The 15,718-nt window shown below is 46.6% G+C and overlaps 2 protein-coding genes across 2 annotated transcripts in view; both read right to left on the bottom strand.

Moving 5' to 3' along the window:
- Positions 1 to 15,718, bottom strand: part of LOC132567242 (zinc finger protein 91-like) — a 257,261-nt gene that overhangs the window by 171,395 nt on the left and 70,148 nt on the right.
- The window catches only part of LOC132567785 (zinc finger protein 91-like), a 46,317-nt gene that overhangs the window by 14,499 nt on the left and 16,100 nt on the right, over positions 1 to 15,718 (bottom strand). Inside the window, exons 3-6 of the mRNA XM_060233473.1 lie at positions 13,362 to 13,464; positions 12,915 to 12,985; positions 12,579 to 12,684; positions 7,398 to 10,369 (exon numbers count right to left, since the gene is read on the bottom strand). Of these exons, the coding sequence (XP_060089456.1) occupies positions 7,398 to 10,369; positions 12,579 to 12,684; positions 12,915 to 12,985; positions 13,362 to 13,464 (3,252 nt within the window). The remainder of the gene's footprint in view (positions 1 to 7,397; positions 10,370 to 12,578; positions 12,685 to 12,914; positions 12,986 to 13,361; positions 13,465 to 15,718) is intronic.

The raw sequence follows: 15,718 nt of genomic DNA, 5'->3' as shown, positions 1-15,718 counted from the left end.
TTGGGGAGGAGCTTTAAAACTCGGAGGGAAAGTTCTACGATGGATGTTCAGGGAAACACCCGTTCAAAAGTACTCTTGGGAACTGCAGGGCAACTCCAGGACAGCATTTTCGTTGCCCATTCCAAAAAAATAAAAATAGAAGACTTTTAGAAATCGCAAAGCAAGACAGACGCAGCAGCGATATGCAATGTAAACAATTGCTTTTAAATATGCACAGACAGGATTTTTGTCGTGTAGAAACAGCCAAGGAGATATGAAAGGAAGGTAGACGGACATAGGCTATAATCACGCACGTTAAACAAAGCAGTTTCAAAGCACTTTCCATCTGGATCTTGCCAGTTCACACAGTAAAATCCAGTTAGAAAGTTCACGGTTGTAAATTTTGAGGTAGAGGCACCAAATTTGCAACATAGCATCTGGCGACTCTCCTCAAAACACCCTTCAAGTTTCAAAAAGATTGGACCAGGGGGTCCAATTCAATGAGCCCCAAAAGAAGGTGCCCCTATCATATTGCCAATGAAGGGAAGGCATTTAAAAGCACAGTCCCTTTAAACGTGATGGTCATAACTCCCTTCAGAGCTCAACTGTGCTGGTCACAACTTTGCTCCTGTCTCCACCCTGAATCCTCCTACCTCCAAAGTCTCCTGATCCCATGCCCAAAGTCCCCAGATATTTCTTGAACTGGACCTGGCAACCCTAATTGAAAGAGCACTATTTAGTGTGTGTGATCACTGCCAGAATGAAATAAAAAGACAGAAATACAAAGATACAGAGAATGAAGAAAAAGAACAGAAGGGAGGTAGAAAAATGAGGGGGGGGGAGGAGTGAAAGCACAGGTCATTTTGTAGAAGAGATGCCAGAGCTCACTGGCACAATTCATTTGCATAACTTTATTTTATTTTTATTTTATTTATTTATTCGATTTATTTCCCACCCTACCCCACCGAACTTTCCATATACCCAGTCACCCTCTCCTCCTCCTCCCTTTCTTCCGCTGCCCGTCCGATGCACACTCCATCCCACCCCCCCAGGTGCCGCGCCAAGACGGCCACCCACCCCTACTCCTCCTCCCTTTCCGTCGCCACCTCCCGCACAATCATAGAGCTGCGCCGGAGCCCTGCCAGCCCCGATGCGGCATGCATTGGGTGGGCGGCAATGGGAAGGGATGGGAGGAGGGGGCGGGTGGGTGTCGCGGCGCGGTGGGACGGAGTGTACATTGGACAGCGACGGAAAAGGGGGCGCCTCAGAGCAGAATGGGGGGTGGGACGCGGTGCAGGAAAGGATGGGCGGTGGCAGGTGCTCAGAGGAGGCAAGCAAACTAGGCACTTGCCTGGGTCACCAGGAGGGGGGCAGTTTGGTGTCCCCACCCTTCCGGCAACCTAGGCAACTGCCTCGTTTGCCTAGCGGGCGAGGTAGCCCTGGCCGCCACTCTGCTAAGGGCCTGAGTGGAAGGGTCCAGAGCACCTACCCAACTCACATCTCTTCCTTATTAACAAATACCTTTTAACTGTGACCAAGGAGATGTGAGGACACAGGCAGTTTAAAAACAGATTTATTATAAGTGTTCAAGCAATAAGAGAGTAGTGAAGACTTTGAGTGCCACAGTGAATAAAGAAACAGTAAAGGTTGGTGCAAAGAAATAAACACCCCCAACCTATCTATACATCCCCTTCCTCTAATACCAGAATTCACCACCTCCTTAGGGTGAGGGATTTCTCTACAGCTGCACCCCCCTCCAGACCAGCCTCAGCAGAGAGAACAACTTCTCTTTCCAGCCAAACATATTCATGCTTTTCTCTCAGGTCTCACCCCTTCTTGGGCTCCTTTTCCCTCAAAAACCCTGCCACCCAATCAGAGGGACATCAGGAATCCTGGGAAAACTAGGCCCCTGTAACTACTCCTACACAGGCTTCTCCCTGGCCTCTAGGCCACACTAGGCCTCAGATCATGACAAGATCAGGTCTCTAAGCAGGAATTGAAAGAGGAAGTGGTTGTTGAACTCTAAGTCTGAAAGGTGGAGTGTGCACTGCCAGCAAAATGTGGCAGAAAATGGCTTAACCAGATGAATCATAGGGTGGAACAAGAAAACCGTTAAGCGACAATAGATAGGGAAAACGGGGGGGGGGGGGAAGGTAACGGGTCAAGATGCTTCAGGGCATGCGCGCGCTATCACTAGGCAGATTGTGAGGGAGCTCACCAATCGGTGGGCTCCACGAGGGCATAGGCAAGGGATAAGAGGTCTGTGCTGTGTCACAGAGAGCAGAGTCGACGGGTGGGACTGCCCTATCCGGACTCTCTGTGCTTTGCAAACCACGCTACTAATAAACGATCTTGATGGACCCTGGAGTGTGAGAGTTCTCATTTGGTTCGAGTGCTTGGGCAAACTCTACAAGTAACACATTTGGTGGCAGCGGTGAGATACGAGTTTCCCAAACGGGGGTCCCGGTGACGTAGAGGGAGGCCCTTGGGGGCCCACGGACCATTTTTGTCCATTTTTGAGGTTCCTTCCATCTGGCTGCCGTTAGGCCACCCGAGGGTGACAAGAACCGCTGTGGGTCCTTCAACGATCGACGGGACGTCAGGACTTCGCCAGCGACGGAAAGTTGGTGAGTTGATCGGTCATATTAGACACGATGGGAAACAAGGGGTCTAAGGATAAGGGGCGCAGGGGAGATGTCCCCAAGGATCAAGCGCAGGACAATGGGAAGCTGGCAGGGAAGGGGCGCCCGCGGACTGTTGAGTTCCCAGTAGGAACCCCATTGGACCGCTTTTTAAAGGCTTGAGACATGTTTAAAGATTACGGTCCCACGAAGGAACAGCTGGTGAGTACTTGTGTTTTGGAATGGCCAGAAATTAAATCTCCCCTATGGACACCACTGCCCAAAATATGGTACCATAAATAAAACCATAATATCAGATATGCGCCAATATTGGTTAAGGTTGGAACCGCGCCCGGAGGTTCCTCTCAATTTACAGTGTGTTAGCATCTGGATGGATTTCGCAGGAAGCCCATTCACGATAGCTATAAAAATGATGGCTGTCGAGGTGGAGGAGACGGAGGATTCTCCTTCTTGGGACCCTATTGATCACGTCGTGGGGAAAAGGCCTCCACCAGGCCCAGTGGAACCAGAACCACAGGGCCAATTAGACGTTTCCCCACCCCACTACAGACAGGGAATATTGTCTATGGGAGCACCATCCCGAGGACGAGGGATGTATGGTGAATTGTCTGACCTTTTGGAACAGTGGGGTCGACAAGAGGGAGGAATGGGAGGAAGAACAAGGTCAGAGGTAGAAGCATGCAGGTGGAATTCTACAGAAATTTTGAAAGAAACAGGAGGAGGATTGTTGGCCCCCCTTAGGCAAGTCCCGATGATAGAAATGGTGGGCTACGTAGAGGTCCCGTTAACAAGCACTGAGCTACACTCTATGCGGAGCCAATTGCCCCCCCCTTTCGGAGAACCCGATAATGTTTAAAACAAAATTAGACGGGCTTTGGGGACCCCCCATATATTCTCCGGAGGAGATGATACATATTTTAAAACAAGTGGCTGGAAATTAAGAGGCAACATAGGCACTGTCTACTGCCAGGAAACAATGGATAAAAGGGGCGGGAGACAGGACAGAGGAGGGAGCACTGGCCCTTATTCCTAACGGCAACCCAGCAAATCTTGATATTCAGATGGCCGACGGCCGAACTTTTTGTTCCCAGTTCTGTGGTTTAGTGTTGGATGGACTGGTAAAAATGGTACCCCCTGTGGTAAATTTCCATAAGGCTTTTGGAGAAGCCCAAGGTGGAAAAGAGCCCCCCTTTCAGTTCTTGGAGAGGTTAAAGAACAATATGACAGCTTTTACGGTGTTGGACCCTGATTCTGACGAAGGGCAGGCCTTCTTAAAATTCCATTTTGTTGAACTGAGTAATCCGAACATAAAGAAAAAACTGCAGAAATTAGACGGATTGCTAACAAAGCCCCTTACTGAACTGGTAGTGGAGGCACAGAAAGTTATACCCAGGCGGGAGGTTGAGAAGGAAGCGAAGACAGTTCAGTTAATGTTCCAGACAGTTAAGGAAGTGCAGAGGCGGGATGAGAGAAGAGGAAGAGGTGGAGGCGGGTATAGCTGGGGGAGAGGAGCAAGAGGTGGAGGGCCTCGCCCGCCGTGGGGCGAGCGGGGAGAAAACAGGGGAAGGGGAAGTAGAGGACCCCTACCCAAGGATGTATGCAAGTACTGCAAGGAACGGGGACACTGGGGACGGGAATGCCCGAATAGAGAAGGGGAAGGATGGGAGGAGACCAGGGTTGCAGCCCTATATGAGGAGGAATAGGGGTGTCATGGGCTCCTGTACTCGGGACCCAGCCCTGAAGAGCCCTTGATAAAATTAAAGCTGGGACCGGAAAAGGAGGAAGTGTTATTTATGTATGATACTGGAGCCACAAAATCAACGTTGCAAAGTTTATCATCAGGCGACACCTTGGGGTTAGAAAGTGTAAGGGTGCGAGGGGTGAGAGATAGGCTGTTTCGAGCCCCAGTCACAGAAGACATTGACGTCTTGTTTCCAAGAAAAAATGAAGTGGTTAAACATGCATTCGTTTTAATTGGTAAGGGCGGGATAAATCTTTTGGGGAGGGATCTGGCGGATAAAATAGGGATGGTATCGGTATTAAAAGGGGGGAAATGTGAGGTTAGGCTAGCTGCCTTAACAGTAGAGAAGGAAGGGGAGATTTCCCCCAAAGTATGGGCGGACCCGAGCAACCCAGGGCGAATAAACATGTTACCTATTGAGGTCAAGATGCAGGCTTGCCGGTCAGGCCCTTTCAACATGTGCAAGTGGACTATATTGAGATGCCTAGAGTGGGGAGGGTAAAATATGTCCTGGTTTTAACGGACCAGCTCACCGGGTGGGTCTTGGCATTTCCCACAATGTCAACATCAGCAACGGTGACTGCCAGGGTCATCCTGGAAAAGGTGATCCCAGAGGTGGGATTAATTGAAACAATGGACTCAGACAAGGGGGAAAAGTAATGACAATCACACTAAAAGCATTGGGAATAGAACTGAGACACCACACACCATGGCACCCCCAATCTAGCGGTCAGACGGAGAGAATGAACCAGACTTTTAAAAAAGCAATGAAAAAGTTAATTCTGGAGACTCATTTGCCATGGACAAAAGTGCTCCCTCTAGCGTTATTTGGAATTCGAACAAAACCAAGGGAAGGGATACAGTTGTCACCTTTTGAAATGCTTTATGGGTTTCCATTATGGAGAGTAATGCCATATACAGCAGCAGGCAATTTACATTTGTTAAAGGACATGTATGTGCGTAAATATGTGCTGGCTCTGTCTTCTCTTCTTAAGTCCCATAGGGAACAAGGACTCATACACCTCACTCCGCCACTAGAGGCGCCGGTCCACAAGTATCAACCTGGAGACTGGGTGTACGTCAAGAGGTGGAGGGAAGACACCAGCTGAGAAGGTCCCTCCCAAGTTCTCTTAATCACCGAAACAGCAGTCAGAACTGTGGAACAGCAGTCAGAACAGGTTAGACACGCGCACAAAAAAAGGGGCAGAGCCAAAAAACTGGAAGAGCCAGTCGGTAGAAGGAGAACCCCTTAAACTGCAATTGACGAATGTGGGAGCTGACCGAAGCGGACAACCTGGGTTGGACCTCGGCACAACGTTTCTCGGCCGTTTTTTCAGCGTGGCCTGACGAACTGATCACGCCTGAACTCGCCTTGTGGAAAGGACCGTTGTGCCGGCACCTAGATTTTTGGCTTGTGGGACAAGCCTCAACAGAACCATTGTTTCCTAAATTGTCTGATTTCATTGCAGGCCGACTCCTGTTGAAGGAGAGCGTTTTAAATCAATACCAAGAAAGGTACAGGTTTGCTAAAACCGGAAATAGCCCTAGAGGTTGGAAGGTGTGGAGTGTGTGTGAGTGGGAGGAAGGAGACGCAAAGGGGCTCCAGCCACAGAAGATTGGAGTGTGAGCTGGAGGACTGAGAGTTATTTTGAACCTGATAACTGGGGAGGGAAGCTGTGTAATAGTTGTGCTCCCGAGGGAGAGGTGGGAGAATGGCAGGGTGGAGGAAATTATTGGGACCCTTATGGACAATTGTTTTGGTTTCAACCGTATTAGGGGGGTGGGAGAGAAATGTGTGGCATCAGACACTAAATGCTATAATTAAAGAAGCCAACCTCACAACTTGCTGGGCTTGTGCCCATCCTCCATCCACAGGGAGGAGTGGTTGGCCAATGGTGGTTACGGCTGTACTCTCCCTACATGGATGGAATGTAACAAAGGTTTATGGTTCCCTCAATGGGTCATTAATTCCAAAAATAGAGGACAGGTCCCCAAGGATAAAGACCAAATCATATTGACCAGGCAACATGTATGGCCAAAGGCTCCTGTGTGTTTCCAATGGCACAATCAATCTGGTCACCACACCTTCCTTGATGGACCCTGGAGTGTGAGAGTTGTCATTTGGTTCGAGTCCTTGGGCAAACTCTACACATAACAGAATGAAGTGGGAAGCGGATTACTTATGCCAAGAAGCGGGGAAGGGAGATGGGAGATGGACAGGAAAAGTTTCTCTAAAGTGGTAGGCGTTCTGAAGGTGGAGCCTACATTGCTAGTCAGTACATTTGGGAAAATGGGACATTCACACTTCTCCTTACCTATCAATCAAAAGATGCTATGAATCGCAGGTTGGTGGGAGAGCAATGTGATGCTGTATGGAGACGAATAAGCTTTCTGAACTTGGTATTAGTAAATGTTATCAGTTTTTGGGTTCAAACTACTCCCACCTTAAGACTTTGCTTCTAAAATTCTGTATATGTTTGGAACAACGTATGTCTGTAAAAATCTCCATTCTAGAATAAATGTCCATAATTCAAAAGTACATTCTCAGATTACAGATACAGACCTAACCAGGACACTCAAGATTGCTACAGAACAGACATTGACTCTAGATTTCGATGCAGTAATTCAGAGACAGATATGTTAGTTACTGAAGACCGCTAAATAAAGGAAATAGTATAAGGCATGTCATTCTTTAAGTATGTTTATATATTGAGTAAAAAATAATATTGTTAATTGAGTTGGCCGAGGTTCATTCTAAAGTTTATATCTCTGGAACCTGGAATTACAATGTCGGGCACACACGTCCTGGCCCAATGAAGCAACATTTCTGTCAAATCATTGTAAAAAAAAATGAGTTCAACACCCTTAGGCAAAATAGTGAAATGGTTTTTCTCCTGTGTGCGTTCTTGTATGTTGTTGAAGATAACCACACTGAATCTCTTTCTATTCTGAAACTTTTTGCCCTAGGTGGACTCCTTGATGCTTTTGAAGATTACTACTGCAACTGAATCTCTTCCCACATTCTGAACATTCAAAAGGCTCTCCCCTGTGTGGGATCTTTTATGCAGATGAAGACTGCTCCTCTGACTAAATCTCTTCCCACACTCTGGGCATTCAAAAGGCTTCTCCCCTGTGTGGGTTCTTTGATGCTTTCGAAGACTGCTGCTGTGTTTGAATCTCTTCCCACACTCTGAGCATTCATAAGGCTTCTCCCCTGTGTGGGTTCTTAGATGACTTAGAAGATTGCTAGTGTCACTAAATCTCTTCCCACACTCTGAGCATTCAAAAGGTTTCTCTCCTGTGTGGGCTCTTAGATGACTTCGAAGGTTGTCACTCCGACTGAATCTCTTCCCACACTCCAAGCATTCAAAAGGCTTTTCCCCTGTGTGGGTTCGTAGATGACTTTGAAAATCACCACTCTGAATGAATCTCTTCCAACACTCTGGGCATTCAAAAGGCTTCTGCCCCGTGTGGGTTCTTTGATGATACTTGAGACTGCCACTGTGACTGAATCTCTTCCCACAGTCTGAGCATTCATAAGGCTTCTCCCCTGTGTGGGTTCTTAGATGACTTAGAAGATTGCTACTCTGACTGAATCTTTTCCCACACTCAGAGCATTCAAAAGGCTTCTCCCCTGTGTGGGTTCTTAGATGATTTTGAAGAGTGCTACTGTCAGTGAATTTCTTCCCACACTCTGAGCATTTAAAAGGCTTCTCCCCTGTGTGGGTTTTTTGATGACTTTGAAGACTGCTATTATGACTGAATCTCTTCCCACACTCTGAGCATTCAAAAGGCTTCTCCCCTGTGTGGGTTCGTAGATGAAATTGAAAATGGCCACTGTAGCGGAATCTCTTCCCACACTCTGAGCATTCAAAAGGCTTTTCCCCAGTGTGGGTTCTTAGGTGACTTTGAAGACTACTGTTCTGACTGAATCTCTTCCCACACTCTGGGCATTCAAAAGACTTCTCCCCTGTGTGGGTTCTATGATGCTTTTGAAGACTGCTGCTGTGTTTGAATCTCTTCCCACACTCTGAGCATACATAAGGCTTCTCCCCTGTGTGGGTTCTTAGATGACTGAGAAGTTTGCTAGTGTCACTAAATCTCTTGCAACACTCTGAGCATTCAAAAGGCTTCTCCCCTGTGTGGGTTTTTTGATGACTTCGAAGATTGTTACTCCAACTGAATCTCTTCCCACACTCCGTGCATTCAAAAGGTTTTTCCCCTGTGTGGGTTCTTACATGACTTTGAAGACTACTGTTCTGACTGAATCTCTTCCCACACTCTGAGCATTCAAAAGGTTTCTCTCCTGTGTGGGCTCTTAGATGACTTTGAAGATTGGTATTATGACTGAATCTCTTCCCACACTCTGAGCATTCAAAAGGTTTCTCTCCTTTGTGGTTTTTCTGATGTTTTTGAAGATGGCTATTGTAGCTGAATGTCTTCCCACACTCTGAGCATTCAAAAGGTTTCTCTCCTGTGTGAGTTCTTAGATGACTTTGAAGATTGCTGTTCTGACTGAATCTCTTCCCACACTCTGAGCATTCAAAAGGCTTCTCCCCTGTGTGGGATCTTTTATGCAGTTGAAGATAGCAACTGTGGCTGAATCTCTTCCCACACTGTGAGCATTCAAAAGGCTTCTCCCTTTTGTGGGTTCTTAGATGTTGTTGAAGAGTGCTACTGTCAGTGAATTTCTTCCCACACTCTGAGCATTTAAAAGGCTTCTCCCCTGTGTGGGTTTTTTGATGACTTCGAAGATTGCCACTCCGACTGAATCTCTTCGCACACTCTGTGCATTCAAAAGGCTTTTCCCCTGTGTGGGTTCTGTGATGACTTTGAAGATTGCTACTCTGACTGAATCTCTTCCCACACTCTGAGCATTTAAAAGGCTTTTCCCCAGTGTGGGTTCTTAGGTGACTTTGAAGACTACTGTTATGACTGAATCTCTTCCCACACTCTAAGCATTCAAAAGGTTTCTCTCCTGTGTGGGTTCTTAGATGAAGTTGAAAATGGCCACTGTAGCAGAATCCCTTCCCACACTCTGAGCATTCAAAAGGCTTTTCCCCAGTGTGGGTTCTTAGGTGACTTTGAAGACTACTGTTATGACTGAATCTCTTCCCACACTCTGAGCATTCAAAAGGTTTCTCTCCTGTGTGGGCTCTTAGATGACTTTGAAGATTGCTATTGTAGCTGAATGTCTTCCCACACTCTGAGCATTCAAAAGGTTTCTCTCCTGTGTGAGTTCTGAGATGACTTTGAAGATTGCTGTTCTGACTGAATCTCTTCCCGCACTCTGAGCATTCATAAGGCTTCTCCCCTGTGTGTGTTCTTTGGTGTTTTAGAAGATTGCTACTGTGACTGAATCTCTTCCCACACTGTGAGCATTCAATAGGCTTCTCCACTGTTTGGGTTCTTTGATGCTGTTTAACAAGGAAACTCTGACTGGATCTCTTCCCACCCTCTGAGCATTCAAAAGGCTTCTCCCTTGTGTGGGTTCTTAGATGATATTGAAGACTGCCACTGTAAATGAATCTCTTCCCACACTCTGAGCATTTAAAAGGTTTCTCCCTTGTGCGGGTTCTTTGGTGCTGTTTAAGAAACAAACTATGACTGAATTTCTTTCCAAACTCTGAACGTTTAAAATGTCTCTCTGCATTGTGGATCCTTTGGTGCACAAGTAGTTGTGATTTGTATCTGAAGTACTTTCCACAATGAAAGCATTTACATGCCTTCATTATACTGTGCTTTGAAAAATGGATATTATATTGGGTTTGATCTGAGAAGTTCGTTCCACACTTTATACCCTTGTAAATTTCCTCCAACCTGTGAATTACTTCTTGGAAATCCCTCTCTTGGCAAGGAATGGATTTATCACTCTTCTTTACCCTTTGCCTGAATTCCTGCCTCTGAGACGTGCTTTGAGTCCTGACATTTCTTCTCACATCTTCATTCTTGATTTCATCGGATGACAGATGATGCAGATCCTCCCCATTCCTCTGATCATCTCCTGCTGCAATAAAAAAAGGGATCTCCCGTTAGAATCCACACAAGGTGGTCTGAGAACTTTCATTCACGCTCCAAAGATTTCAGTGCCTTCCTTCTGTTTTACAGTAGCGTACAATAATAAATATTTTGAATGTACATTAAGCTTCCTGCATCAGAGACACTTGGTTGGGACTCTTACCGTTTTCATGGCTCCCCACCTGTATGACTTCTTTGATGTGAAGTAAGGGCTGTGCTATGATGGAAGCTGTTCTATTCCAAGCAATTACACAATTGCTTTCCTAAGCTTCTGCAAAATGACATTCATTCTCTGAATGAAAGTCTTTGAAAATGCCATACTTTCAATTCCCTTTTCCCTGCAGTGTATTGTCTGTTCTTTGGTTGACTGACCTTTCTTCATGGACTAGGGTTTCAGGGAGGACCCATTTTGGGGAAGGTGTGGGCTTATTCCTCCTCTTACCTGTGTGGCTTTCCTCCTGCCTCTCTGGTCCATCTCCAGAGTTTTCTTTGGCATCATCATTCTTAACTAAGGTTCAAGGTTTATTGGATTTATATCCCACCCTCCCCATCAAAGCAGGCTCAGGGTGGCTAACAACCAGTAAAATCAAAACAATTCACTTACATTACTTACATCATAAATTAAAATTAAACAATTAAAACAATCTGATGCTAATATCATTTGATATAGTTTCATTTCAGATGGCATTCAGTATATATTAGGTGTCATTCCCTACTACCTTATCAGTCATTCCTGATCAATTAAGGGCCAGCTGGAATAGCGTTGTCTTACAGGCCTTGCGGATCTGGGCAACGTACCACAAGGCTCTAACCTCTTCCAGCAGCTGATTCCACCAATAGGGGGCAGCAATCGAGAAAGCTCTCTCTCTTGTGGATTTCAATCTTGCCTCCCTCGGCCCGGGGATCACTAATAGATTTTGCATCCCAGATCTAAGTACCCTCTGGGGAACGTGTGGGGAGAGATGGTCCCTAAGGTAAACAGGTCCTCAGCCATATAGGGCTTTAAAGGTAATAACCAGCACCCTTTCAAGGACAACCTCTGCCAGAGCTATGGCTGACCCAAGGCCATTCCAGCAGGTGCAAGTGGAGGAGTGGGGAATCAAACTCGTTTCTCCCAGATAAGAGTCCGCACACTTAACCACTACACCAAACTGGCTCTCCAAGAGTCCTCTCCAGCCCCACCCACCTCACAGGGTGTCTGTTGTGGGGGAGGAAAATAAAGAAGACTGTGAGCTGCTCTGAGATTCTGAGATTCAGAGTATGGGGTGGGATATAAATCCAATATCTCCTTCTTCTACCCTCTTGGGATGAGGACGGATCCACCTCATGACAACAGAGGTTGTTGTGTGCTTTGGCTTAAGCCAGTTCCCCCGGGTTGCAGTGTTAACTGGTGGGATTACTTGCTGCACAACATCCCTGCAAGGCAGAACAGCTCCCAAGGAAGCACTCAGGCCCATATACACCAAATAGGAGGGCCTGAAGGCATCCATGTGAAGAATGAAGGAAAGGGGTGATGTGCCTTTGGCGTCATCTAGCAGGGCTGGTCTTATCTAACCTCCCATTCCTTGGAATATCCAGTATTAAGGCTAGTGCAGCCACTCAACAGCCACAAGTGAGCTCAGACCCTGAAGGAGCTTCTGAGCCTCCAGATTCCAGGCCCCAGAAGGCCCCTCTCTCTCTCTCCCCTCACTCAGTGGGCTTGGGAATTCTACCAAAACAAGCGTTGCTTAGAAGTGAAGAGGAAAGATCCCATGGGGATTCCTTCCCAGTCCCTTGACATAACTTTAAAGGATACCCACCTGCTGCCAGTCTTCCGGAGAAACAGTCAAGAGTGGATGGCCAAAATCCTATCTGGGGAAGGGGATGCTGTAATGCCCGACAACTGAGAAATAAGGATCTGGCTCCTTCCAGAGTCCTTTTGAGAGCATTTCAGCCCGTTCTTGGACTCAGGCCACGACACCCTCTCTGACTTGGGTGATGGACACAAAACTGGCCTCAGCTGCCCCTGGATCAGTGGGGTGGGTTGTATCGCTCTACCTGGCCCTGCTGAACATCACTTTCATGGCCACCCCAACTTCTCCAGGCACCCAGGGGTGGCCAATTACCTGCATGCGCCTCACAAACAGATATTGCTGTTGATTCGTGCATCATCCCAATGGCAGTGATTCACACCTTTAGCACTTATGAAAGATCCTTACCCAGAAAAGTCACGCTCTCATAGTTCTCCAGCATGACTTCCCTATAGAGGGCTTTTTGGCCCAGATCCAGCAGGCCCCACTCCGCCATGGTGAAATACACGGCCACCTCCTCAAAGGAAAACGGAGACTGAAAGAAAAAGCAGATTTCCTCATCACAGATCATGCTGGGCGGAGACTTGACACTCTCCACAGAAATAGTTTGTGAGGCTGCAGGATGCAGAGCTCAGTATGCATAAAGGCTGGGCTGTACAGAGCCTCTCTTCCTCAGACAACAGGAGTGAGATTTTCCCTGAGAAAGGAACAAGTATCTGAGTATTGCCTGTTCTACCCCCCTACCTGAACCAGAGGTTGAAAGAGCATTTCCACTTCTCTGCAAAGAATACGGCTTGATAACGTCTCTTCGCTGCCTGAAAGGGAGACAAAATAGGAAGAATTTAAGCCTCAAAGTCCTATTTTCTTTGCTTACACATCCCACTTTCCAGACTTTTGAAAACTACACCCAGATTTGTCTTCCTTTTCTTTTTTGAGCCACCTTGTGTCTTTCTAATGCAAGGAAGGTGAGATATGCACATTTCCATTAAGGTAAATACAAGTGGAATTGCTCTCCATGAATCTCTATACTTCCCCTTAAAGTGGAGTGGCCATCATGACATCCTATGGCACTGTTTCCCAGAACACCAGTCGATGTAGTCTGACGAAGTAGTTCCCTTTTCTCCTGTCCTGAAACTTCTGCCAAGCAAGAGCCCCAATCCCCTCTGGGCAGGAGGCACCCTTACCACTTACCATCTTGGGCACACTCCGGGGCCTGCGCCCTCTGACCTTCCTCTGACGGAGCTCCTTCTGCCTCAGAGAACTCTGCTTCTGCCTTCACGGATCCTCCCCACATCTGAAACAACAGCAAGGGAGGGGGTAAGAGAAGGACTGGAACAGGCTGAAGAGATGGATCCGGACCCACTCCCAGGTTCCAAGGGCTGTCCTATAGAGGATGGTGTGGAATTGTTTTTTGTGGCCCCAGAAGGTAGGACCAGAACCAATGGGTTGAGTTTCCGGCTCAACATTAGGAAGAACTTCCTGACCGTTAGAGCAATTCCTCAGTGGAACAGGCTTTCTTGGGAGGTGGTGAGCTGTCCTTCCTTGGAGGTTTTTAAACAGAGGCTAGATGGCCATCTGACAGCAATGAAGATCCTGTGAATTTAGGGGGAGGTGTTTGTGAGTTTCCTGCATTGTGCAGGGGGTTGGACTAGAGGACCCTAGAGGTCCCTTCCAACTCTATGATTCTATGACTCTATGATTCCTGACTCCACCGCCAGACTTGCTATAGCCACAGGGGCAAGAACTAGGGCTGGTTTTACAAACTTAAGATGCACCGGGAACAACTGGGGGAAACAAATCACCAGCAGGAGATGAAATATCAGTAGGTCTATTTCAAGCCACAGAAAAGGAGTCTGTCAAAATCGTAGCAAGAATACACTAACAAAGATGGAAAACAAGATAATGGCCCACAGAATGAAAACATTTACTTTACATTCCAGTTGAAAAAATGGAGACGCCAAAGACTGTAGCCACTATTGGACCATTACATGAATTCCTCATGCAAATCTAAGCTGGTGCTCAACGTTTTACAACGATTGTTGTCATCTATTGAAAGAGATATGCCAGATGTTCTATTCCTGGTGAATTCACAAAAGGAAGAGGAACTTGAGATCATATTGCAAATTTAAGTGGTTTAATGGAGCGTAGGAGAGAATTTCAGAACAAAAGCAGCTTGTGACTGTGGGGATCAGGAAAAGCTATGGTTGGTTTTAAAAGAAATGGGTGTGCCACAACATCCAATAGTTCTGATGCAAAACTTGAACTCTGGGCAAGAGGCCACTGGTAGGACAGAATATGGAAAAACAGAAGATTTCCCAATTGGCAAGGGTGCCAGACTAAGATGTATTTTATCTCCCTGTCTCTACAATCTTTATGCAGTACATATCATAAGGAAAATTGGATTTGATTTAGATAAAGATGGAGGAACATTAACTGAGATAAACACATGACTTCATATGATTGGCACAAAGGACTGAAGACCTGAAGTAATTACTCATGAAGTCTAAAGCAGAAAGTGCTAAAGGAAGATTACAGCTGAACATCAAGAAGACAAAAATAATTATTAGAGGGAGATTTCAGAAATTTAAGGCTAGTGTAGTGGTTAAGTGTGCGGACTCTTATCTGGGAGAACTGGGTTTGGTTCCCCACTCCTTCACTTGCACCTGCTGGAATGGCCTTGGGTCAACCATGTCAGAGGTTGTCCTTGAAAGGACAGCTGCTGTGAGAGTCCTCTCAGCCCCACCCACCTCACAGGCTGTCTGTTGTGGGGGGAGGAAGATAAAGGAGATTGTGACCCGCTCTGAGATTCGGAGTGGAGGGCGAGATATAAATCTAATATCTTCTTCTTCTGGATGGTGAAGAAACTGAAATTGTTCAAGGTTTTGTGTTCCTAGGTTCCATCAGCTAAAAGGGAGACTTGCAAACAAGAAATCAGGAGACTGAGACTGGGAAAGGCAGCCATGAAGGAGCGAGAAAACATTCTGAAGATGTAAAGACATACCATTGGCAGTGTTCCCTCTCAACTGAGTCAGTGTGAGCTAGCTCACAGTTTTTCAGCCTCTGGCCCACACATTTTTGTATTCACTCTGGAAAAACGGCCCCAGAGCAAACTAATTTATGCAATAGGCAAATCACTCACTCGCGACTTTAATGCCAGTAGCTCACAAAGCAAAGTTTTTGCTCACAAGACTCCGCAGCTTAGAGGGAGTATCGGTCACTGGTGACAAGGAGCAAGTCACCCGTTACTATGTGTGAGTGTGAAAGCTGGACAAGGAAGAAAGCGAACAGAAAGAATGTTGATTCTTTGCGAAGTTGGAGGAGAGAGTTTCTACAGATGCCGTGGACTGCCAAAAAGACAAATAAGTGGGTTCTAGATCAAATCAAGGCTCAACACTCCCTAGAAGCTAAAATGACTTAACTGATGCTATCGGATTTTGTGACATTACGAGAAGACAGGAGGCACTGGGAAAGACAAAAATTCTAAGGAAAGTGGAAGGCGGCAGGAAAAGAGGAAGATCAAACATGTAATGGACTGACTCAATCAAGGA

Source organism: Heteronotia binoei, chromosome 2 (assembly GCF_032191835.1).
Source record: "Heteronotia binoei isolate CCM8104 ecotype False Entrance Well chromosome 2, APGP_CSIRO_Hbin_v1, whole genome shotgun sequence".
Classification (NCBI taxonomy): domain Eukaryota; kingdom Metazoa; phylum Chordata; class Lepidosauria; order Squamata; family Gekkonidae; genus Heteronotia; species Heteronotia binoei.
Note: the sequence above shows the minus strand (reverse complement) of the source record. Positions and strands in the feature narration are given on the sequence as shown.